This window comes from Antedon mediterranea, chromosome 3, assembly GCF_964355755.1.
Source record: "Antedon mediterranea chromosome 3, ecAntMedi1.1, whole genome shotgun sequence".
NCBI lineage: Eukaryota > Metazoa > Echinodermata > Crinoidea > Comatulida > Antedonidae > Antedon > Antedon mediterranea.
In genome coordinates, this window is record NC_092672.1 from 33,379,694 (window position 1) to 33,407,325 (window position 27,632).

General features: G+C 35.7%; 1 protein-coding gene and 1 long non-coding RNA gene across 2 annotated transcripts; one reads left to right on the forward strand and one right to left on the reverse strand.

Moving 5' to 3' along the window:
- Window positions 1–14,764: 14,764 nt before the first annotated feature.
- LOC140045282 (uncharacterized) lies at window positions 14,765–15,673 on the reverse strand. Its single transcript, XR_011844566.1, has 3 exons — window positions 15,628–15,673; window positions 15,045–15,111; window positions 14,765–14,827 (listed from the first exon to the last, which is right to left on the reverse strand). It is a non-coding gene; the product is annotated as an uncharacterized lncRNA (long non-coding RNA).
- A 4,951-nt stretch (window positions 15,674–20,624) lies between these two features.
- Window positions 20,625–25,028, forward strand: LOC140044324 (uncharacterized). The gene is made up of 6 exons (XM_072088802.1): window positions 20,625–20,649; window positions 21,110–21,409; window positions 21,532–21,873; window positions 22,163–22,975; window positions 23,091–24,863; window positions 24,973–25,028. The coding sequence occupies exons 1-6, from the start codon at window positions 20,625–20,627 to the stop codon at window positions 25,026–25,028; spliced, it is 3,309 nt and encodes a 1,102-aa protein (XP_071944903.1).
- The last annotated feature ends 2,604 nt before the right edge of the window (window positions 25,029–27,632 follow it).

Below are 27,632 nucleotides of genomic sequence, written 5' to 3' on the forward strand. Positions count from 1 at the left end.
CATTTTGATTTGCATAAGCCTGCTCAAAATAAACAAAAATATTTTGAATCAACGCAATAGATTGATTCCCAATTAGAGCGCGTTACGAGACATTTGACCAACAATTATAACTTATGGATCATCCAAACTGTCCATTGTGATTGGTCAACTCACTGGCATTGCGCCAACGTCGTTGCGTAAAAATCAAGCTTAAGAAAAATGTGTAGGTTAACCTAAAACACATCATAAATAAAGTTTTTTTCTGAACATTACACTGTACCTTAGCAACATTGAAGACAATTTTAACAGGTTCTTCGAACACGGGTGGAAGGCTGTCGTCATACACAGTGGCTGATAGAATAACACTCGATAATTTTAGATCTTGATAACTCGACGACTGGAATAATTTTGAATTGTAATATGATATAAAACTCACGTTGGACCACGCATTATCTGTTAAAAATAATAAATGTGTATCATTTGGGCCACAAGACATACTGTACCCTAGTAACTTCGGCATAGCATTAACACTAGTACTTCTGTGTACTTAAAACTGTAATTCAATCAGTTTGACTATTATGTAGAAGTACTAACAATTGACCAAATGTAATACTGTGTACATACCTCGTGTAACCAGATCACGTGATAAGGTGATAGACTGGTCATAGGCGCTACAACGACCATCATCACAAACCTCAGTCACTTTCTTATCTTCTTCCACCAGGAATACAACATCATGTCTAAGATTATCAGAGTCGAAACTTAAAATCTGCACAGACAGCGTGTCTTCATGTTCAGTATAATTCTGACCATCAGTGGCTGCTGTACTAATTTGTTGTTCCAATGACTCAAGAATGCTAGAGGTTGTCTCATGAGGGAGGTCAGTGCCTGATGAATCAGTTGAGAGCACTGCATCTACAATATCAACTACAGCATCGGTCACCTATAAACAGCCATAACACAGTATAATGCACGGTTTATGCTCTAAAGGCTTCACTAAAATATGAAATTACTAGTACTGGTGTGCAGAATAGATGGCATTTCACATGTACTTTTCATGTTTTGGTTACTACTCTACTGTACATCCAGAAATCAAAACCATGAATCATTGGAACCAATTATCTATGTGGTGTATATCATCATATTTCATGTAGGTTATGCATGCGGTTAATATCAATATATCAACCATCATGTATTCTAAGTTTCAATTTGTGTTTGTGTTTTTTTAAAACTTACATTTTCGTTTGTTGATTCAATATCAGTTATGGTTTCCAGAGCTACGGATACTTCTTGTATATCAGCAGGTTGAAGGTCACCAGAGTCTTCTGCTTTCTCTACTATTTCCTCAAGCTCAACTGCAACCTGTTCTACATTCTCTTCAATGACACCACTCTATTAAAAATAACAATAAGAATAAGATAAGATTTTTTTTGAGTTTCTAACTTAATTTTTACAAAATTTAACTAAATATGACAATGAGCCTAAACTTACCTGTGTGAGGTCTCTGATTTGTGTAGATAAATCAGTTTCTATAATATCAAAACATTCAGAATAATATTAAAAATAACGATTGTTATTGTTGTAATCAAGTGTTTTTTTTTTTTTTTATCTTATGTGGGTTCATCCCACTTTTATTTCCAAACCACTGTTCTCTTTACATATATTTTTCACTATACACTATACATATCATTATATTTACAATGTTTGTTTAATCATCTGTATACATATACTTATTTATTCATTTGTTTACATATTATCACATTGATTAAACATATTATCTGTAACACATTTTCATTAACAAGCTTATTTTTTTTCTTACATAGTTGTTTTTGATTTTTTCATCTACCACATTTTCATTTAACAATGCATATTCTCTGTTATACTCATTACTTACTACATGTTTACTGTTAACATAATATTGTTCTCATCCTTTAACATTAATATTAATATTTTTGTTCTTTAATGTTTACAAAACCAGCAGATCCTTTTTTGCATCTATAACTTCTTAAATTTTCATTTAACTTTTTTACTTTCTTCTCTTATGTGGATTCATTCCACTTTTTTTTTTTTTACTTATTTTCTTTAAAAAAAAACTATTTCCATATATTATTTTGTTTATACATACATTATCATTTAACCACATTGATTACATAGTTTCCTCTTTTTATACATATTATCTATAACACATTTTCATTAACAAAGCTTATTTTTTCTTACATAGTTGTTTTTGTTTTTTTTTTCATCTACATGCATATTTATTTCATACAATTATAATACGTTTATGTTTAATAAATCCATCCCATGGGTTTGTCCCATTTTATTTTTCTTTGGATTTATCTATGCAAACATATTTTCATTTAAACAATGCATATTCTCTGTTATACTAATTACTTACTAACTTTTTACTGTTAACATTATATTTTCCTCATCCTTTAACATTGATTTTTTGGATCTTTAAATGTTTACAAAATTTATTTCCAACAGATTATCCTTTTTTTGCATCTACAGTATAACCCATCAAAGTTTCATTTAACTTTTTTTTTCCTATGTGGGTTCATTCAATTATTTTTTTTTACTTATTATTTATTCTATTATTTTTTTATACATACATTATCATTTAACAACATTTGTGTTTAATGATCCATTAAAAAAATTAGACATTCTTTTTTTTCTTTTTAACCATTTTATCATTTCAAAATTCCACATGCAGTAAGAATGTGCAAATTACATATATACGGTATATACCTATAATATGAAAGCTTTGATGAAAACACTTCCCCACTTAAACCTAAACCTTCTTATCCTTCATATTTTTTTTTCTTTTTCCAATAAACTTAATATCTTTACTTTATAAATACAAAATGCTCCTAAAGTGTATAATTTATTTACGTAATTATTGTAAGTTTCAAATAAAAGTCTTTTGAAAGAAAAAACAGGAATATGTATGCTTACTGCTCTAATTATTTCGTTTATCTCTCTCCATAAACATTTTACTGTTATGCACTCTACTAACATATGTTTATCATTCTCAATAACATTGCATGTGTCACAACATGGGGAATTTACAAGTCTCCACCTATGTAATCTTTCATTTGTTGGCAATATTCTGTGCAACAATTTAAAATTAAAATGTGCCAGTTTTTTTTCTTTAAGACCAGAAACTTTCTTAACCCATATTTTTGTCCATAGCATATTACCAAATATGGATTCCCACTTAACCTGTGCCGTAGGTGTAATATATTGAGCATCTATTATGAATCTATATAATTGTCTAGACGTCATATTTAAGACCTTATTGTTTGTAATAGGTATATCATTTACATTAATGTCATGTGTTGATTTTAAAATACATTTCCATTCTTTTGGAATGGCTTTCAATATACATGAATATTCACTGATCCAATTTTGTGTACATCTTAACCTTCTTTTTATCTCTATCGCAGGCTTAAACACATTATTATTTATTACATCATATATTTTTAAAAACCCTGAACTAATCCAGTTACAGTTATATAACGGCTTCTTTTTAATACATATAGACTCATTACCCCATAATGATTGATTAATAATGTCATCATAGCTTATTGGTTCCTTATTTAATCTATTATTACAAGCATTAGCTACTGCTATAGACTTAATAACTGAGAGGTAAAATGGTGGTACGGATATATTACACGGAACTTTTGATAAATTTGAGGTTAATGATTTTGGGCCTATCTTTTCTATATGTATGTAATCAAGTGTTTGGTAACGGCAATAATAACATAAAAGTAGCTTAATTTTAAACTCTACTTTGTATAGCGTTATATAATTGAAAGACTTACCGACAGTTATGTAAAATGAGCAAGTATCCATCTGTCCGCCAACATCAGTTGTGGTGCATATAACCTTTGTAATTGATCCAGTTTGATAACATTCTCCCGGTTTACTTATACAATTAACCGACGGTGGTGGTGTTTCATCATCGTTTGCTATTGGTACTATCCAATCAGGAGATATGTCCGTCGATGATATGTCACTTGGACATTCGATTGTTGGTGGAATGTTACCTATTTTTAATAAATATGGACAGTTTTTTTTTTATAGATATAACTAACATGATATAACTAACATTAAGTTATTTTAAGTTATAATATTATTTGATGCATAGACTCACTGAATTGAACATACTGTACGTAAACATGATATACGAGGATGCTAAAACTAGTATTGTTTCATTGATTTGGTAACAGAGAGTTAAGAATAAGAAAAATAATACCAACGTTTAGTTGCTAATGGTTCTGATGTCGTCGTATCTGGTGTTGAATACGTTGTTTTTTGCGAAGTTGTTGATTTTGTAGACACTGTCGTTGTTCTTAGTAACTCTGTTATAAATTGTGTTGGTTCTAAAGTCGTTGTGTCTATCTCAATAGTGGTTATCTGTAACGTTGTTCCTGGTTCTGTTGTAATGGATAATAACGTTGTTGGTTCTAAAGTTGTTGCATCTGTCTCAACAGTGGTTTGCTGCAACGTTGTTCCTGGTTCTGTTGCAATGGATAATAACGTTGTTGGTTCTACAATTGTTGTGTCTGTCTCAATAGTGATTTGCTGCAACGTTTTTCCAGATTCTATTGTAAATGATGATAACGTTGTGAGGTCTACAGCTGATGTGTCTGTCTCAGCAGTGGTTTGATGCAACGTTGTTCGTGATTCTGTTGTAAACGATGGAAACGTTGTTGGTTCTACAGTTGTCGTATCTATCTCAACAGTTGTTGCATTTGTCTCATTAGTGATTTTCTGCAACGTTGTTCCTGGTTCTGTTGTAAACGATAGAAACGTTGTTGGTGCTAGAGTTGTTGCATTTGTCTCATTAGTGATTTGCTGCAACGTTGTTCCTGATTCTGTTGTAAACGGTAGAAACGTTGTTGGTGCTAGAGTTGTTGCATTTGTCTCATTGGTGATTTGCTGCAACGTTGTTCCTGATTCTGTTGTAAACGATAGAAACGTTGTTGGTGCTAGAGTTGTTGCATTTGTCTCATTGGTGATTTGCTGCAACGTTGTTCCTGATTCTGTTGTAAACGATAGAAACGTTGTTGGTGCTAGAGTTGTTGCATTTGTCTCATTAGTGATTTTCTGCAATTTTGTTCCTGATTCTGTTGTAAACGATAGAAACGTTGTTGGTGCTAGAGTTGTTGCATTTGTCTCATTAGTGATTTGCTGCAACGTTGTTCCTGATTCTGTTGTAAACGATGGAAACGCTGTTGAGTCTACAGTTGTTGCATTTGTCTCATTTGTGATTTGCTGCAACGTTGTTCCTGATTCTGTTGTAAACGATAGAAACGTTGTTGGTGCTAGAGTTGTTGCATTTGTCTCATTAGTGATTTGCTGCAACGTTTTTCCTGATTCTGTTGTAAACGATAGAAACGTTGTTGGTGCTAGAGTTGTTGCATTTGTCTCATTAGTGATTTGCTGCAACGTTGTTCCTGATTCTGTTGTAAACGATAGAAACGTTGTTGGTGCTAGAGTTGTTGCATTTGTCTCATTAGTGATTTGCTGCAACGTTGTTCCTGATTTTGTTGTAAACGATAGAAACGTTGTTGGTGCTAGAGTTGTTGCATTTGTCTCATTAGTGATTTGCTGCAACGTTGTTCCTGATTCTGTTGTAAACGATGGAAACGTTGTTGGTGCTAGAGTTGTTGCATTTGTCTCATTAGTGATTTGCTGCAACGTTGTTCCTGATTCTGTTGTTAACGATAGAAACGTTGTTGGTGCTAGAGTTGTTGCATTTGTCTCATTGGTGATTTGCTGCAACGTTGTTCCTGATTCTGTTGTAAACGATAGAAACGTTGTTGGTGCTAGAGTTGTTGCATTTGTCTCATTAGTGATTTGCTGCAACGTTTTTCCTGATTCTGTTGTAAACGATAGAAACGTTGTTGGTGCTAGAGTTGTTGCATTTGTCTCATTTGTGATTTGCTGCAACGTTGTTCCTGATTCGGTTGTAAACGATGGAAACGGTGTTGGTGCTAGAGTTGTTGCATTTGTCTCATTAGTGATTTGCTGCAACGTTGTTCCTGATTCTGTTGTAAACGATGGAAACGTTGTTGGTGCTAGAGTTGTTGAATTTGTCTCATTGGTGATTTGCTGCAACGTTGTTCCTGATTCTGTTGTAAACGATAGAAACGTTGTTGGTGCTAGAGTTGTTGCATTTGTCTCGTTAGTGGCTTGTTGTAACGTTGTTCGTGATTCTGTTGTAAACGATGGAAACGGTGTTGGTGCTAGAGTTGTTGCATTTGTCTCATTAGTGATTTGCTGCAACGTTGTTCCTGATTCTGTTGTAAACGATAGAAACGTTGTTGGTGCTAGAGTTGTTGCATTTGTCTCATTAGTGATTTGCTGCAACGTTGTTCCTGATTCTGTTGTTAACGATAGAAACGTTGTTGGTGCTAGAGTTGTTGCATTTGTCTCATTGGTGATTTGCTGCAACGTTGTTCCTGATTCTGTTGTAAACGATAGAAACGTTGTTGGTGCTAGAGTTGTTGCATTTGTCTCATTAGTGATTTGCTGCAACGTTTTTCCTGATTCTGTTGTAAACGATAGAAACGTTGTTGGTGCTAGAGTTGTTGCATTTGTCTCATTTGTGATTTTCTGCAACGTTGTTCCTGATTCTGTTGTAAACGATAGAAACGTTGTTGGTGCTAGAGTTGTTGCATTTGTCTCATTAGTGATTTGCTGCAACGTTGTTCCTGGTTCTGTTGTAAACGATAGAAACGTTGTTGGTGCTAGAGTTGTTGCATTTGTCTCATTAGTGATTTTCTGCAACGTTGTTCGTGATTCTGTTGTAAACGATGGAAACGGTGTTGGTGCTAGAGTTGTTGCATTTGTCTCATTGGTGATTTGCTGCAACGTTGTTCCTGATTCTGTTGTAAACGATAGAAACGTTGTTGGTGCTAGAGTTGTTGCATTTGTCTCATTAGTGATTTGCTGCAACGTTGTTCCTGATTCTGTTGTAAACGATGGAAACGTTGTTGGTGCTAGAGTTGTTGCATTTGTCTCATTAGTGATTTGCTGCAACGTTGTTCCTGATTCTGTTGTAAACGATGGAAACGCTGTTGAGTCTACAGTTGTTGCATTTGTCTCGTTAGTGGCTTGTTGTAACGTTGTTCGTGATTCTGTTGTAAACGATGGAAACGGTGTTGGTGCTAGAGTGGTTGCATTTGTCTCATTAGTGATTTGCTGCAACGTTGTTCCTGATTCTGTTGTAAACGATGGAAACGTTGTTGGTGCTAGAGTTGTTGCATTTGTCTCATTGGTGATTTGCTGCAACGTTGTTCCTGATTCTGTTGTAAACGATAGAAGCGTTGTTGGTGCTAGAGTTGTTGCATTTGTCTCATTAGTGATTTGCTGCAACGTTTTTCCTGATTCTGTTGTAAACGATAGAAACGTTGTTGGTGCTAGAGTTGTTGCATTTGTCTCATTAGTGATTTGCTGCAACGTTGTTCCTGATTCTGTTGTTAACGATAGAAACGTTGTTGGTGCTAGAGTTGTTGCATTTGTCTCATTGGTGATTTGCTGCAACGTTGTTCCTGATTCTGTTGTAAACGATAGAAACGTTGTTGGTGCTAGAGTTGTTGCATTTGTCTCATTAGTGATTTGCTGCAACGTTTTTCCTGATTCTGTTGTAAACGATAGAAACGTTGTTGGTGCTAGAGTTGTTGCATTTGTCTCATTAGTGATTTTCTGCAATTTTGTTCCTGATTCTGTTGTAAACGATAGAAACGTTGTTGGTGCTAGAGTTGTTGCATTTGTCTCATTAGTGATTTGCTGCAACGTTGTTCCTGATTCTGTTGTAAACGATGGAAACGCTGTTGAGTCTACAGTTGTTGCATTTGTCTCATTTGTGATTTGCTGCAACGTTGTTCCTGATTCTGTTGTAAACGATAGAAACGTTGTTGGTGCTAGAGTTGTTGCATTTGTCTCATTGGTGATTTGCTGCAACGTTGTTCCTGATTCTGTTGTAAACGATAGAAACGTTGTTGGTGCTAGAGTTGTTGCATTTGTCTCATTAGTGATTTGCTGCAACGTTGTTCCTGATTCTGTTGTAAACGATAGAAACGTTGTTGGTGCTAGAGTTGTTGCATTTGTCTCATTAGTGATTTGCTGCAACGTTGTTCCTGATTTTGTTGTAAACGATAGAAACGTTGTTGGTGCTAGAGTTGTTGCATTTGTCTCATTAGTGATTTGCTGCAACGTTGTTCCTGATTCTGTTGTAAACGATGGAAACGTTGTTGGTGCTAGAGTTGTTGCATTTGTCTCATTAGTGATTTGCTGCAACGTTGTTCCTGATTCTGTTGTTAACGATAGAAACGTTGTTGGTGCTAGAGTTGTTGCATTTGTCTCATTGGTGATTTGCTGCAACGTTGTTCCTGATTCTGTTGTAAACGATAGAAACGTTGTTGGTGCTAGAGTTGTTGCATTTGTCTCATTAGTGATTTGCTGCAACGTTTTTCCTGATTCTGTTGTAAACGATAGAAACGTTGTTGGTGCTAGAGTTGTTGCATTTGTCTCATTTGTGATTTGCTGCAACGTTGTTCCTGATTCGGTTGTAAACGATGGAAACGGTGTTGGTGCTAGAGTTGTTGCATTTGTCTCATTAGTGATTTGCTGCAACGTTGTTCCTGATTCTGTTGTAAACGATGGAAACGTTGTTGGTGCTAGAGTTGTTGCATTTGTCTCATTGGTGATTTGCTGCAACGTTGTTCCTGATTCTGTTGTAAACGATAGAAACGTTGTTGGTGCTAGAGTTGTTGCATTTGTCTCGTTAGTGGCTTGTTGTAACGTTGTTCGTGATTCTGTTGTAAACGATGGAAACGGTGTTGGTGCTAGAGTTGTTGCATTTGTCTCATTAGTGATTTGCTGCAACGTTGTTCCTGATTCTGTTGTAAACGATAGAAACGTTGTTGGTGCTAGAGTTGTTGCATTTGTCTCATTAGTGATTTGCTGCAACGTTGTTCCTGATTCTGTTGTTAACGATAGAAACGTTGTTGGTGCTAGAGTTGTTGCATTTGTCTCATTGGTGATTTGCTGCAACGTTGTTCCTGATTCTTTTGTAAACGATAGAAACGTTGTTGGTGCTAGAGTTGTTGCATTTGTCTCATTAGTGATTTGCTGCAACGTTTTTCCTGATTCTGTTGTAAACGATAGAAACGTTGTTGGTGCTAGAGTTGTTGCATTTGTCTCATTTGTGATTTGCTGCAACGTTGTTCCTGATTCTGTTATAAACGATGGAAACGCTGTTGAGTCTACAGTTGTTGCATTTGTCTCATTTGTGATTTGCTGCAACGTTGTTCCTGATTCTGTTGTAAACGATAGAAACGTTGTTGGTGCTAGAGTTGTTGCATTTGTCTCATTAGTGATTTGCTGCAACGTTGTTCCTGATTCTGTTGTAAACGGTAGAAACGTTGTTGGTACTAGAGTTGTTGCATTTGTCTCATTGGTGATTTGCTGCAACGTTGTTCCTGATTCTGTTGTAAACGGTAGAAACGTTGTTGGTGCTAGAGTTGTTGCATTTGTCTCATTAGTGATTTGCTGCAACGTTGTTCCTGATTCTGTTGTAAACGATGGAAACGTTGTTGGTGCTAGAGTTGTTGCATTTGTCTCATTAGTGATTTGCTGCAACGTTGTTCCTGATTCTGTTGTAAACGATGGAAACGCTGTTGAGTCTACAGTTGTTGCATTTGTCTCGTTAGTGGCTTGTTGTAACGTTGTTCGTGATTCTGTTGTAAACGATGGAAAGGGTGTTGGTGCTAGAGTTGTTGCATTTGTCTCATTGGTGATTTGCTGCAACGTTGTTCCTGATTCTGTTGTAAACGATAGAAACGTTGTTGGTGCTAGAGTTGTTGCATTTGTCTCATTAGTGATTTGCTGCAACGTTGTTCCTGATTCTGTTGTAAACGATAGAAACGTTGTTGGTGCTAGAGTTGTTGCATTTGTCTCATTAGTGATTTGCTGCAACGTTGTTCCTGATTCTGTTGTAAACGGTAGAAACGTTGTTGGTACTAGAGTTGTTGCATTTGTCTCATTGGTGATTTGCTGCAACGTTGTTCCTGATTCTGTTGTAAACGGTAGAAACGTTGTTGGTGCTAGAGTTGTTGCATTTGTCTCATTAGTGATTTGCTGCAACGTTGTTCCTGATTCTGTTGTAAACGATGGAAACGTTGTTGGTGCTAGAGTTGTTGCATTTGTCTCATTAGTGATTTGCTGCAACGTTGTTCCTGATTCTGTTGTAAACGATGGAAACGCTGTTGAGTCTACAGTTGTTGCATTTGTCTCGTTAGTGGCTTGTTGTAACGTTGTTCGTGATTCTGTTGTAAACGATGGAAAGGGTGTTGGTGCTAGAGTTGTTGCATTTGTCTCATTGGTGATTTGCTGCAACGTTGTTCCTGATTCTGTTGTAAACGATAGAAACGTTGTTGGTGCTAGAGTTGTTGCATTTGTCTCATTAGTGATTTGCTGCAACGTTGTTCCTGATTCTGTTGTAAACGGTAGAAACGTTGTTGGTACTAGAGTTGTTGCATTTGTCTCATTGGTGATTTGCTGCAACGTTGTTCCTGATTCTGTTGTAAACGGTAGAAACGTTGTTGGTGCTAGAGTTGTTGCATTTGTCTCATTAGTGATTTGCTGCAACGTTGTTCCTGATTCTGTTGTAAACGATGGAAACGTTGTTGGTGCTAGAGTTGTTGCATTTGTCTCATTAGTGATTTGCTGCAACGTTGTTCCTGATTCTGTTGTAAACGATGGAAACGCTGTTGAGTCTACAGTTGTTGCATTTGTCTCGTTAGTGGCTTGTTGTAACGTTGTTCGTGATTCTGTTGTAAACGATGGAAAGGGTGTTGGTGCTAGAGTTGTTGCATTTGTCTCATTGGTGATTTGCTGCAACGTTGTTCCTGATTCTGTTGTAAACGATAGAAACGTTGTTGGTGCTAGAGTTGTTGCATTTGTCTCATTAGTGATTTGCTGCAACGTTGTTCCTGATTCTGTTGTAAACGATGGAAACGTTGTTGGTGCTAGAGTTTTTGCATTTGTCTCATTAGTGATTTGCTGCAACGTTGTTCCTGATTCTGTTGTAAACGATAGAAACGCTGTTGAGTCTACAGTTGTTGCATTTGTCTCGTTAGTGGCTTGTTGTAACGTTGTTCGTGATTCTGTTGTAAACGATGGAAACGGTGTTGGTGCTAGAGTTGTTGCATTTGTCTCATTAGTGATTTGCTGCAACGTTGTTCCTGATTCTGTTGTAAACGATGGAAACGGTGGGGCGGTAGAAGCTGGAGTTGTTGTTTGGAACAAATTAGTTGGGGGAAAATTCGTTAAAGCATCTGTCAAAAACAATTTTATTCCATTTATCACTAAAGTTTTAATTAATTATAGAATACATATAACAGCATGAGGCTGCATAACACAATGTCATTCATTGTTTTATTTCAATTTACTTATGAAAAGCAAATTATGATAATTTAAATGTAATTAGTACAAACATAATTAAGAACTTTGATGTCAACAAATGTTGTGACTGTAGGTATAACGTTCCACTGATAAGTTAAATTTGCGCAATAAGGTGTTAAAGATGTATTTTCCTCGAAAAGATGAAAAATGAAGATTAATAATTAAATTTATAAATTTTCACTTATAAAAGGACAAAATAAACGATTCCCAATTGGCACCTCTTTTGTATATAAAATTTACAAAAATGTACTTACCAGACGGTTCTTCTAGAAATATTACTACAACAGCCATTAAATATGGTAAACCGAATGCCGTATACATCGTAGAGTTGAGGACGTAAAGCGGTGATGATAATAATACTAGTGACTCGTCTAAATCGCTCGAGTAAGTTGTACTATTAGAAATCAAACACATCTACATCTACTTGGGATTTTAGGCTGCCACTGTACGTTCAATTGTGTATCGTTTTTATAAACATTATTTGAATGAATATCCCACAAATCACAATACATGATCGTATGTGTGTTTTAGGTCATCATAATACATCTTCTTATTTGTATTATTCTTTCCAATAATCCATGAATTTATAATTTAATAACGCAAACCATAATATTATATTTATTGAAAATTTATATACAATTTAGTAGTCTCAACAACATCCGGGTATGAATTCTAAGCATAGTAATTATGACAAGTAAACCCGCAATTTACCTCAAATCAAAATTAATTTATTTATGTTTTACAGGCGTATTTATTAATATTCTGACCCTGAAATGACTAGGAATTTTATTTGTCCCACGTGAAGCATTTGGTAAATACTGGTATATGCCTACTGTATTATTTTTTAATAGGCTCCAAAAGTGTTATTCACATTTTTAAAAGAACATACATTTTAATCTGTTGTGAAGGTTTTTAAATTGATAATTTGTCATGATTTCTGTGTTTGGACAAAGATGTCTGCGTATTTGTCATGATTCTCACAAACCTGAAGCTGTGCTTTATGTGAAAAATATTGCGACAAAAATCCAGTTGTTAAAGCTACCGGATCATTAAACATGTTTAATATTTGTTGAGGCTTTGAATCTGAATTATAATTTTAATATTCAGTATTCTTGGTAAAAAATAATTATAATCTCTCATATTTATCCGTACTAACTCAGGATTATTTAAAGTAGAATAGTTATAGGTTTTGCCGTTAAAGGTTAAAGTGAGGCAACGTACGTAAGTAATTTGACCAATCACAAACGATGGAATATTTGAACTGTATCACTTGTAATTCGTCAACTCAATTCCGCAGCCGAATCTCGGTACTGTATCTACTTCCAAAGTATCATAGGAATGTTCGGTACTACAACATCACATGTGTTTCACATGTAGTAACCTAACCTTTAACATAACCTGACATGATACAGGGACCACATGTGATATAAATATGATGCTGTATTACCAAATATTCCTATTAGATACATGTGGAGATACAGCACTGGCAATCTGTTGCGTCCAAGCTGGATGTATAAATGGGTACCTGATTAGATCAATCACAACGTTGCGTTGGTTACTAGCTATATTTATAGGAGAATATTTCTATACGTGTTTGATAAAAAAAAAGACCGGGGTAATAATAATGAAGCGCTTAGAAACATTGTGCAATAAGCGGTATATAAGAATATTATTATAGGCGCGCTTACCACCTTTGATTAAGTTATCAGTGTGTATCTTCAAAGAGTGACGTCAATATTAAATAGCGCGCTCTCTATTGGTCTCTGTTTTTTATCAAGTAGTTCTCCTGGTTTCTGAGCGATTTATATAATATAGAAATCACCTTTATATCGTTTATATTGTTTTTGATTATTTTTTTGTTGCTATCAATACCGTATACTACAAGAATGATATAAAACCCACAAGCATTATGTTTCTTCGAAATCAAATTTAATCAAAATTCTTGCTGGTGGTATTCTACATAAACACTTTATTTATTCTAAAATTATCCGGTGTGTATATACGGTAAATTAATTTACATAACCTAATGTCAATGTCCGTAAGTTCGATGATACACTGTTTTTAGAAATGTTTTACCTCTCGCAACACGCAGATCAGCCGCGGCTAATTGAAAGCGTCAGCTTATACGCATGCGTATTCATATTTTCATACCCTCCATTTTATTTCCTTGAGTTTTTCACTTCAGTGAAATTAGTAGGCCTATAATTTATAATAGTCAGCGAATAGTTTCTACTTTTTGCGAAGCGAAAAATTGAGCAGTTATGACGCATTCAAATATGGACACGATCACTACTATATTTGGGCACATTACACTGTTTGTCGTTTGACAAATTAGTTTGATAGTGTAGACACAGCGTAGGAAATGAACATGGCAGCTATTAGTTCTTTTGTCACGTGTTTCATGAATATAATAGTATTCGGTGTTTTTGCATTATGAGTACAACATCCTTAATTTACACGTGTTTCCTGCAGTACAAAGTTTACATTTTAGTGCGCTGCTTATTATATTAGATTCATCACTGTTTAAAGGATAGTTCCTGGTTTAATATTGCTATTATTTGTTATAATATATAAACCTTTGGAATAACAATGATGTAACAAATATCTACCGTTAGTGGCACCATACTCGACAAACAAATGCGTACTTAAATTAACGTAATCTAAATTCATTTTAACTGATTTCAGGCCACTGTTCATTTTATATTTGAGGGTGGAATGTTCTGTGTTCGTGTGCATGACATACTGTAAGCCTCCTGAGACTTAACTTTCTAAAAAAGTCGTTGAATGGCCGTTCACACCACAGAATGCTCGACCACCAAACAGCGATTCATATTATTTGTATTAAATGTTTTCGTCACTAGTTTCAAATGCTGGATTTTGTACGTCAAAGGTACTAACGTTATTTCTTTGCGCTGTCCTGGTCGTCGATAACGTTGGCATGGTTGATGCACTGTTGCTGCTGTCGTTAGTTGCTCTATGTGAACGATGTTGCGGTGAATAAGTTGTGTAACGTTTCTTTAAATCTTTAAATTCTTTCTGTCTGAACGTGAACAAGTAGAATATTGCGACTCCCTGGAAAGAGTTAAACACGCAGAACAATATTACAAACACGTAATCAGCTTTGCTCTCAAAAGACATAAATCCCAAAACCCATGTCAGGCCTAAGAGGAAAGATATAGCGATAGCGTTGAAGATCCGTTTCTTCTTCTCTTCTAGAGTTGAATCTTTATTCAGCATTGCGTTAGATCGCGAGCAGTATAAACTTTTCAGAACCAATACGAATATAATAGCGTTAAACACGATGGCGATTGCGATTGGAATAAGAACAGCGTAGATGAAGATATCGAATTCCATTGTGTTGATATAGCAACTGTAATAAAAAATAAATATAAATATTTACTAGTATCCATAAGAAAAAGAGCAGAGGAAAATTAGACTAATTGTCACAAAATGCCAATTGTCACATAAACATCAATTGTCACATAAAGACCAATTGACATTGTAATGATTTTTTACCTAATTTTTGAGTGATTAAGATACAAAATGATGAAAAATTGAAATAGAAACAATAATATTACTGTACTTACAAGTCTTTGTTTTCATATAACGACACATCTACTGTTAGTAGAACTATCGGCGGTATGCACGGGAGCCCTAAACAAGATAAACGACAAATGTAATAAACATATAATATAACATATGTGCGGCTGTTGGGGCCAAACTAACAAATGCCAGTAAAAGATTGTCATATACACGATACAAAAAAGGCAGGCTTAAATGAGGAAAGGACAAGCTCAAACGCGGAAAGGACAAGAGAAAATGCGGAAAGGACAAACGCGAAAAGGACAAATGTAAACGCGCACGGAAAGGACAAACGCGAAAAGGACAAATGCAAACGCGCGCGGAAAGGACAAACGCGAAAAGGACAAATGTAAACGCGCACGGAAAGGACAAACGCGAAAAGGACAAATGCAAACGCGCACGGAAAGGACAAACGCGGAAAAGATCAACTCAAACGCCGAAAGGAGCAATGCATACCCGAAAAGGACCAACTGAAGCGCGGAAAGGACAAACGTCGTAAACGTGCAACAAATCACAACGAAATGAAAGATCAGTCAATCTTATAATTCCTTATTTTTAATTGTCACTGACCAAATCTCTAAGACTTACCCCAAGCAAAGATCAAGGAAAACCACAGCAACTTTGAGGTATTAGCGTTGAAAACTTTCACAAATAACAAGTACATATTGACCGCTTCTACGGATGTCCATGCAACAGACGTCAACAGAAAGTAATGTAACAATACAGCTATTGTTGTACAAGCTACAGTTCCTGGAGTTGCAGTATCGATGCCACATATGAATGTGATATACAGACAAGTTAGTGAGATGGAAAGGTTTAACAGTATTTTCTGAGGTTGACGTTTGCGAAGAGTTCTGTTGAAAAAAGTATACGAATAGACATTATGAACTAACTTTAAAAAATGTATGTGAATTAAGACTTTCAACTTGTATCATCTGTTACAGACTGAATGTTTCTACTTTATCGTCATTTATCCATGCATTTACAGAAATATGGATGCTTTCACATGGCGCCCGGATTCGGTTCTGCGCCCTGAATCCTGGCATGATGTGAAAGCAGCTTAACGTTTGTATTGTATATTGTAATGTTGATGAACGGTGTACTGTAACTTACTTTATTGATATGCTAACAACTATTGTCACCAGTAGGCAAAATATCGATACTCCACAACCTACATACGTCACTATGTTCAAAAACAATTCGAAACCTTTCGACACCTTGTTATGAAACTGAAACATTAAAAAAACATTTTGAAAAATGAACGTTCTTTTATATATAAAAAAGATAAAACATTTTTCATTTGAGTGTTTTTATAAATTTGATTGGTTGTCCAAAGTAATTGAAGAACGGATTAAGAAATACAATAAGAGTGGAACGTACAAATAAAACAGCAAAATTTGTAAGATGTGTACAGTTACATGTAATACTGCCATCAGTGTTCATATAAACGCGCGTACATCCCTCTTCTGACCAATCACCAAATCCATTAAGAGTTGTGTTCCAAAATACACAAGTAGCATTTTGATTTCCATAAGCCTGCTGCTCCAATGAAAAATAACAAAATAAATATGTCATAATTTTATTTGTAAATTGTGACCCAGGTCTTTATGTGAATACAGTTGTTAATTGCATCATAGATTCGAAAAAAATAATGGTAGATTTTTACGTCTGTTTTCCATTTGTTGAATTCATTCGCGCGAACGAACGCAATTTTTCGCTGAGAAGACAATCCGTCGTTTGTCTGCTGAGCTTTTCGATTCACAAAAAGCCGAAAGAATTCGAACTACCAAATCTAAAGAACTAGAATTCGTCGCAGAAAGGAATTTAGAGGATGGAAACACGAATACGCATGCGTAGGCTGACGCTTTCGATTCGCGCGAACAAATTCGCCTATTGGAAAAAAAGGGAATTGGTTCGGGATTTTAGTTTTCTGAAATGACAGTAGTCTAATCACCTTAGGAGTATTGAAGACAATTTTAACAGGTTCTTCAAACACGGATGGAAGGCTGTTGTCATACACGGTGGCTGATAGAATAACACTTGATAATTTTAGATCTGGATAACTCGACGACTGGAACAATTTTGAATTGTAATATGATGTAAAACTCACGTTGGACAACGCATTATCTGTTTAACAAATTAATGTGAAGCAGAGATATGCCTATTATATATTATATAACATTATTACTACTGTTATTTTAAAAAGTACGGACGGACTATAACTATGCAGAGGTACTACCAACTGAGTAATGCAATGTAGGCTTACATACCGTTTGTAACCAGATTACGTGGTAATGTGATTGACTGGTGATAACGTCTACAACGACCATCAACACAAACCTCAGTAACTTTCTTAGCTTCTTCCACCATGAATACAACATCGTGTCTAAGATTATCAGAGTCAAAACTTAAAGTCTGCACAGACAGCGTTTCTTCATTCTGAGTATAATTCTGACCATCAGTGGCTGCCGTACTAATTTGTTGCTCTAAAGACTCAAGGATGACAGAGGTTGTCCCAGGAGGGAGATCAGTGTCTGATGAATCAGATGAGAGCACTGCATCTACAGTACCAACTACTGCACCAGTCACCTGTAAGAATAATCATACTCGATACACAGTTCTTAATGCTCTAAAGGTTTTAAACCATTGTACGAAAGATGACGAGTTATGAGTTATGATGCGTTATTTTGTATAGATGGAAATTGTGCCCAATGTTCTTAAAAAGGAAATATTTTTGGCATCCAACCCATTTTTAGTCGCTTAGTGGCGTGAAAACGCGACTCTACAGCTCACTCTTTCGGTCGATTGGTCGGTAAAATTTGGGCAAGCGACTGCAGCCATGTATATGACCTTGTTAGTTTCTACCAAGTAGTAATAATAATAATATAATTCGTTCTTTGTATAAATAAAAGTAGTTTATTTTGTTATATTTACAAGTTTAATTTGTTCTAATTCCCGAAATAGTAGCCATGTGAGTATTGTTTACATTAGTTCTGAAATATTATACAAGTAATGAATGTTTATGAGTGTAATAGTACAAATAAATGCATGAGGTGAATGATGAAAGGTTATATATTAACGAGGAAACGCCGAGTTGATATTTAACCTTTCATCATTCACCAAAGGCCATTATTTGTACCATTACATGAATATAAAACATTCATTATTGGTTTGATATAACATCTAAATAGATTCCTGTCATTTGAATCAAATAAAAAGTAGCCCTAGCCAAGGCCTACATTTCATTCACATTGATTAAAAAAGTAATATTTGGTTTTTAATAATATTATATTAAATGTTATATTTATATGGAATTTATAAATACACCTACTTTAGTGTTAATTATGTCGACAAACGGCCGAACAATCCTAGGCCTAGCAAGGCTAAACCGCCTAGACTAGGCCTAGCCTAATATTAACAGGCCTAGGCCTACTAAGCTAGACCTAGTACAAGCTTGGCTGAAAGGCAAAACTTTGACAGACAATTGGAACTTATCTAGGCTAATTATGGTTTTTCCAACGATTCCACGTCTTGTAGAGATGTTCCCAATAATTAATCAAAATCCAACACACGATCTAAAGCTAATTAAAAAATGCCTTTTGATCTAAATTAGTACATATATCTCTCCAGAAATGTACTTTCATCGCAAAAAAACCAGTCATCATAACATTCAAATCGCCGCGAAAGTACAAATAGGTGGCGCTGTTGTATTTCCTAAGCAATAGTATAAAACAGAATATTTTCCAAACACGAAAGGATTTTTAGTAGCGTGCAACGCGACTCTACAGCTCACTCTCTCAGTCGGTTGGTCGGTTGGTTGGTCGGTCGGTTTGTCGGTACACACTAACTTGAGCACGCGACTGCAGCCATCTATATGGCCTTGTTTTTTTCATACACAAAAAAGAGTACTATTAAACGATCGTTTAATAGTTCGTACTATTGCACGCCATGTGACCCACATTCGTCCAATCAAATGACAGGAATTTATTTGGGCGTTATATAATATTTTTTATTGTTTCATTCGTTGTGTCTTTGTGTACAAGAAATTACATGATGATTTTTATGGTTTGAACAAGTTATGTTATTTCCTATGGTTTCAACAAGTTATGTTATTTCCTATGGTTTGAACAAGTTATGCTATTTGCTATGGTTTGAACAAGTTATGCTATTTCCTATGGTTTGAACAAGTTATGCTATTTGCTATGGTTTGAACAAGTTATGCTATTTGCTATGGTTTGAACAAGTTATGCTATTTGCTATGGTTTGAACAAGTTATGCTATTTCCTATGGTTTCAACAAGTTATGCTAATTGTTATGGTTTGAACAAGTTATGCTATTTTCTATAGTTTGAACAAGTTATGCTATTTCCTATGTTTTGAACAAGTTATGCTATTTGTTATGGTTTGAACAAGTTATGCTATTTCCTATGGTTTCAACATGTTATGCTATTTCCTATGGTTTGAACAAGTTAGGCTATTTGCTATGGTTTGAACAAGTTATGCTATTTCCTATGGTTTCAACATGTTATGCTATTTCCTATGGTTTGAACAAGTTATGTTATTTGCTATGGTTTGAACAAGTTATGCTATTTGCTATGGTTTGAACAAGTTATGCTATTTGCTATGGTTTGAACAAGTTATGCTATTTGCTATGTTTTGAACAAGTTATGCTATTTCCTATGGTTTGAACAAGTTATGCTATTTGCTATGGTTTGAACAAGTTATGCTATTTCCTATGGTTTGAACAAGTTATGCTATTTGCTATGGTTTGAACAAGTTATGCTATTTTCTATGGTTTGAACAAGTTATGCTATTTCCTATGTTTTGAAAAAGTTATGCTATTTGCTATGGTTTGAACAAGTTATGCTATTTGCTATGGTTTGAACAAGTTATGCTATTTGCTATGGTTTGAACAAGTTTTGCTATTTGCTATGGTTTGAACAAGTTATGCTATTTGTTATGGTTCGAACAAGTATTGCTATTTGCTATGGTTTGAAAAAGTTTTTGAAGTTATTATTATTTTTCTTACATTTTCGTTTGTTGATTCAATATCAGTTATTGTTTCCAATGATCCTGATACTTCTTGTACATCACCAGGTTCAAGGTCACCTGCTGCTTCTTCAACTATTTTCTCAAGCGCAATAGCAACCTCTTCTACATTCTCTTCATCAACGCTCTAATAGTTATTAAAATGATAATACTAGTTTAAGAATACTGAAAACTCCACTAAGTGTACACCATCGAGTAGGGAAAGGTGTATACGGAGGTGTCGCTAAAGCTCTGTCTACACTATCAAACTTTATGTGGAAATAATAAGACGTGCCCATATAGACATGATGATGTCATATCATTGCCATATTTGGGCATATCACTACCATATTTGGGCACACCACACTTTTTTGGTCAAACTAGTTAGATAGTGTAGACAGAGCACATTAGGTTCTGATGATTATAAATGGCCAATCTTTTTAACACTCTTATGCTAGGTGCATTTTTTTTATTACAAAGAAAACTTTTTTTGTGTGTTCAGTGAGGTTTTTAATGTTTCACGCGACCCCTCTAACGTCATGAAAGATCGTTAAAAAAATGAAAAGTTTAGAATCCTACCTTGGTGAGATTTCTTATTTTTGTAGTTAGATTAGTTTCTATAATTAATAATAAAACAAAAAATATGTCTTTTACAAGTCATTAGTACTACTATTATTATTCATTGACATGGGTGATTTACTTTTATAAATTCATTAAGGCCAACTCAGACAGCGTCGTACGACGAGACCCGAGGAAACACTCTGTTTCTGAGTTGAATCCCGACGATACAAGTCATCTTGAGATAGCGTCGGGTGTAGTTTTTAGGTCGTCGAGAGAACTTTAAACATGTTAAGTCTTCTCCCGACGATCATTATCAAATCACAAGTGTGTATTTCAACAATTTTTAGTTGGCATACATTGGCATAAGAGTACAGAAGGAAAGGAGGAAAGGGAAAGATATTTGTGTAAAGTTTGAATATATTCTATTAATGGTATCAATGCTGATCAAGCCTCTAGCCTCTCAATTTTGTTGGTGTTATCAGTCAACAAAATCATTATTTGTATTGTAATACAAAAACACAATAAACCTTTTGTATTCACTGATTCCGACAATGTAACTGCTGAAAACGTTGTTGGTTCTGTACTTCTTGTTACTGGTGCTGATGGTTCAAACGTTGTTGGTTCTGCACTTGGTGTTACTGGTGCTGATGGTTCAAACGTTTTTGGTTCTGTACTTATTGTTACTGGTGCTGATGGTTCAAACGTTGTTGGTTCTGCACTTGTTGTTACTGGTGTTGATGGTTCAAGCGTTGATGGAAACGTTGTTAATGCACCTGTCGTATGTAATAATACAATTTAACATTTATTTATTTTAAAAACGTAAGAAGTAGATCCCTTAAGTGAACACCTTCGAAAAAAGTGTGTAACTTAATCATACACAATGTACCTGAATCCCATCATGAAGACTCAAAAGATAGAAGGAAGGAAGACACTGTGTACATTGACGATGTTTTCAATGCCTGTCAGGCCACTGGTTCGACGTTATCCTCAGTTATAAGATTGGGAAAAAGAGAAAGAGAAGGAAACAAGCCAAGGCTGCTAAAAGTGACAGTTGATTCGGTAGCCACAAAGAGGAACATCCTTGGCGGAACAAAAAACCTAAGGGACGGCAAAAGTGATAAATGGAGTAACATATATGTCACGCCAGACCTGACCCAAAAGGAGAGGGAGAAAAACAAGCTGTTAAGGGAGACGCTATCATTCAGAAGAAATGAAGAAGGCAATGAGTCCTTAGCTATAAGAAGAGGTAAAATCGTTGATCTGTCTAAAGAACGTGTAAATTTAAACGCTAAAGAAGGATCAATAAAGGGCAACCAGCCCTTTCCAAGATAGCAGGAACCTTAACATATTTAGTACCAAAGAAAGTTGTTTAGTTTCATCTACTATTAGTGATAAAGAAACACATTATTTATGTTCCGAGTCCAATAACAAAAAAAGTCCTGAAGAAAATGTTTCAGTTTCGTCAAATAGAAGTGATAAAGAAAATAACTATTTATTTTCTGATTCTGATTCAAAAAATGATGTTATATTGGAAGACCACAATAGTTCCAATGATACAAGTGGATCGAGTGATGATACAGAAGATATCTTACGAGCCAATAAAAAGGACCTCAATAGTAAAAAGAAACTATATTGTGTGTATACAAATGTAGATGGTCTAATCAACAAAAAAGCAGAACTAGAGAGCTACTTAAGCAGCAAAACTGATGCACCGGATATTCTAGCAATTACAGAAGTATTTCCTAAGCGACGAAGTAGTGATATCGATACAACAGTCCTTCAGCTAAATGGGTATGACATGTTTATAACAGACCAGCTGGGTAGAGGAGTTTGTATATATACAAATAAGGTGCTAAAAGCAACAAGTGTAAACTTCGACACACAAGTAAACAACTTTAATGAAAGTGTCTGGTGCGAGATCAGACTTGAAAATGAAGAAAATATATTAGTGGGATGCATATATAGAAGTCCAAACTCTTCCAAAGAGAATAATGATGCTTTGTTAGAATTGATATCAACAGCCTGTAGAAGGAAGTACCCTTATCTTTTGATAACTGGTGATTTCAATTATAGAGAGATAGACTGGACATCGTGGATTTCGAGAGCTAGTGAGAATCATGGTAGTAGTAAGCTTGTTGATTGTCTTCAGGACAACTTTCTTTACCAAGTATCTAACCGAAATACAAGATATAGAGATGGTAATAGACCAAGTCTGTTAGATTTAATCATTGTGAACGATGAACTACTAATTGATGAAGTATCTGAATACAGCCCACTTGGAAAAAGTGATCATGTAATTCTTGAATTTTATTTAAACTGTTATTGTAAGATTGATGATTATCAACCAAGTAGATTTAAATTTTGTAATGGAAACTATCACAATTTAAGAAATGATTTAAAGGAAGTCAACTGGACTGAAATGAATGATAAAGATGTAAACACAGCATGGAGTTTTTTTTATAGATGCAATACATGAGGCAACTTCAGCAAATATTCCCAAAACTAAACCGAAAGATGGAATCAAAAAGAAAAGAAAATCAGCAGTATGGATGAACACGGAAGCTCTAGCTAAAATAAAGAAAAAGTACCATGCATGGAAGCGTTATACTGCTACAAAGCACTACAAAGATTATGAGAAATATACAAAATTAAGAAATGCAGCTTCAAAGGAGTCAAAGAAAGCTAAACGGATCTTTGAGAAAAAACTTGCAAAAGAAGTTAAGACTAACCCAAAATGCTTTTGGAATTATGTAAGGTCTAAAACAAGGATAAAGTGTGGAATTAGCCACCTGACTAAACCTGATGGGTCTAAAACAAAAAATGATGAAGAAAAAGCTTTTATCTTGAATAATTTCTTTTGTAGCACGTTTACATGTGAAGACATATCCGATGTACCAGAACTTACAAATAGATATAATGGTGTACCATTGAGCACATTAGTATTTTCAAGAGAGCAAGTCCTAAAGAAGCTGATGAGTCTAAACCCTTCAAAATCTCCGGGCCCAGACAGCATACATCCTCGTGTACTAAAAGAAGCAGCAGAACTAATCGCTGATCCACTAACAAACATATTTAATAAATCCATAAAGGAAGGTATCATTCCTGACGACTGGAAGGTAGCTCATGTTTCCGCTATATTTAAGAAGGGCAACCCTACTAATCCAAGCAACTATAGGCCCATCAGTTTGACATCAGTGATATGTAAAGTAATGGAATCCTTAATCAGAGATGATCTAATGATGTTTCTGGAAGGCAATGATCTTATAAGTAACCATCAATATGGATTTAGAGCAGGCAGATCATGTGTAACACAACTGATAATGGTACTTGATAAATGGACAGCTATGATTGATGAAGAAGGTGGTGTAGACGTAGCATACCTGGATTTTAGCAAGGCCTTCGATACTGTCCCACACCAACGACTACTGAAAAAAATACAAGCATATGGAATTAATGGTAATCTTTTAAAATGGATAGAATGTTTCTTACTTGGAAGGAAGCAGCGTGTTGCAATTAAAGGAACCTTATCGTCTTGGTCTCATGTTACAAGCGGGATACCCCAAGGAAGTGTCCTCGGACCTATACTATTCTTGATCTACATAAACGATTTACCCGATATATTAGAAAGCCACACAGAGATGTTTGCTGATGATACCAAACTGTTCAATCATATTAAGAGTCGGGCTGACTGTGAAGCCCTCCAACGTGATATTGATGCTGCTAACGATTGGGCAAAAACTTGGCAGTTGCAGTTTAACGTCAATAAGTGCTGCATTATGCATCTTGGCAGGAACCTTGAATTGTACAATTATACGATGTCAGCGGAGGCTTTGCAGGCAAAAGAGGAAGAAAAAGACTTGGGCGTTATATTTGACCAGACCCTCAAGTTCAGCAAACACGTTGGAATCGTCAGTAATAGAGCCAATAGAGTTGTTGGTCTGATCAGACATACATTTAACTACCTTGATGAGGAAATGTTTGTTCCACTTTTTAAATCTTTAGTGAGACCTCACCTTGAATATGCTAACTGTGTATGGTCTCCGTTTCTTCGTAAAGATATAACATGCATTGAAAAAGTTCAAAGGAGGGAAACAAAAGCAATTCCATCATTAAAAGACCTGGATTATACAGAACGCCTAAAACGACTAAATCTACCAACATTGGCCTTTAGAAGATTACGAGGAGATATGATTCAAGTTTTTAAAATGGTGACAGGCCTAAGTGGTAGTGGAATGCGTAACTTCTTCCCTATGAAAACATACGAGAGAAACCTAAGAAGACATCGATACACCATATATAAGCGACGACCTAAACTGGGTATCCGCAAGTACAATTTTTCTTACAGAATTGTTAACCTATGGAATAGTCTACCAGAGGAAGCCGTTAACACCACCACAGTAAACGCCTTTAAAAATAAACTTGATAAATTCATTGAAAGAAAATACAACAAATTTACTTTTATGGGATAAAGTGTATTGTAGAAGAATTTAAATCAAGGAAACCAATGAAAAAAAAAAAAAAACCAAAAAAAAAACCATGCAGTGATGACTTGATGAAAGTGGGAGGGCATGACATGTACCATACAGAAATGTATGGTCTACTTACGAGCCCGACAAGACAGGTGATTACAGGTGATTACAGGTGATTAAGTTCGTTCGACCTGGAACATCTGAAAACAACTGCAGATTTCCAAATATCAAACTAACAATTTCAACCTTACGATCACGAGATAAATGACCAACTTTCTCTTCAATGTTTGCAAGAACATCTGAATTACTGAACTTAACACATGTATCAGGATCCCCAAACTCTTCAGAATTCTCTTCAACAACACACGCAACTGGTGTTGACGTACAGGTATCACTATTATTTCTCACTGTGTATGGTTTCAACATGTTTATATGACACAGTCGCTTCTTCTTACGCCTATCTGGAGTATCTAACACATAGTCAACTTCTCCTACTCTTTCTAATACTTTGTAAGGACCAGCAAATCTTGTAGATAATGGTTGACTGGGAAGAGGCAACATAACTAACACTTCATCACTTGAATTAAAGCTTCTCTTTTCTGATTTCCTATCAAACAATCTCTTCATTTTACCCTGAGCCTTCACAAGATTCTTTCTAGCCATCTCACGAGCACGATTTAATCGATCACGAAATTCAGACACATAATCTAGTATCGATACAGACTCTTCTGCATTCCCTAACAGCCTTTCTTTGACTATTTTAAGAGGGCCTCGGACCGAATGACCATACACCAACACAAATGGGCTAAACCCTAAGGACTCTTGCACTGTTTCACGAACAGCGAATAACAATAAGGGAACTCCCTCATCCCATTCCTTTTCAAATTGAAAACAATAGGTTTTAATCATATTCTTAAGTGTTTGATGAAATCTCTCAAGTGCCCCTTGAGACTGTGGATGGTAAGCACTTGAATTTATATGGGCAACACCTAACTGCTCTAAGACTTGTTTAAATATCTTTGACATGAAGTTTGATCCTTGATCGGACGGAACAGCTTTAGGCAATCCTACCCATGTAAAGAATTTTACCAATGCTTTAACAACATTCTTAGCTGTAATACGCCTAAGAGGAATCGCTTCTGGAAACCTACTTGATGCACACATTATTGTTAATAGATACTCATTTCCATTTTTAGTACGTGGTAATGGACCCACACAATCAACAATAACCCTTGAAAATGGTTCACCGAATGCAGGAATAGGCTTAAGTGGGGCTACTGGAACCTTTTGATTAGGCTTCCCCACTACCTGACACGCATGACAGGATTTACAATAGTTAGACACATCTTTTCTAAGACCTGGCCAAAAGAAATGCCTGAGAATTTTGTCTACCGTTTTATTGACACCTAAATGACCTGAAAGAGGATCATCATGCGCAATACAAATAATATCCTGACGGTATCCACTAGGAATAACTATCTGGTGAATCACATTCCAAACCTCACTACTTGGAATATCTGGTGGCCTCCACTTACGCATAAGTATGCCATCCTTTATATAATAACAAACAGGAACAATAGACATTTCCTCTACAGAAAGAGCTTTCTGACCAAATGACACCAAATCAGGATCATTACTCTGCTCTTCCACTAACCTAGACCGATTGAGAACTGTCGGACCGAAATCACACACTTTTGGGTGCTGTTGTTCAGCCTGGGCAGTGTGTGACTCGGGACCTGAGCAGACAGCCTCTTGGGAAACGCGATCCGTAATGTCTCCGTAAAAACTATCACATAAGTCAATACTCTCATCCTCATCTATGGTTTTATTTGCCATAGATCGCGTCACCGCACATGATGGAAACACATGTGATAATTCTTTCTCTAAACACACCGTGCTTTCGTCTTCAACAGGACTCTTTCACACAACCGGTTCTCCTGTCACTCTGTCTCCGGCCAAATCATTCCCCAAAAGGAGTGCGACACCCCACACCGACAACAAAATCTCCGCTAACAATATCTGTTTCAATCCGAATTACATGAAGTGGGACTTCCTTATAACCCCCTTCAACACCTTGGATGAGCACACTTGCTCCAGCAGAAGACTCGTTTGAAAATGACAATGCCGATTCTATTATCAGGGATTGTGACGCCCCTGTGTCTCTTAAGACACGAACTTTACTCAGATTCACATCGTTGATCAATGCTACAGAACCAGTAGAGAGGAAAGGCTTAAATAGCTTTCGCACTTATATCCCCAACAATTACAAGAATCATAAATCACTCCTTCACAACATGTAAATTCCCAAATACGTGGAAAATAGCAAAGGTCACGCCAATTTTTAAGAATGGTGAAAAAATTAACCCTAATAATTATCGTCCCATTTCCGTCCTACCTATACTTTCAAAAATAATTTAACGAGTCGTTTTTAATCAACTTTATGCTTTTTTGAATAATAATAATCTGTTATGTATAAATCAATCAGGTTTTTGACCATCATACTCAACATCTACTGCACTTACAAAAGTGACGGAAG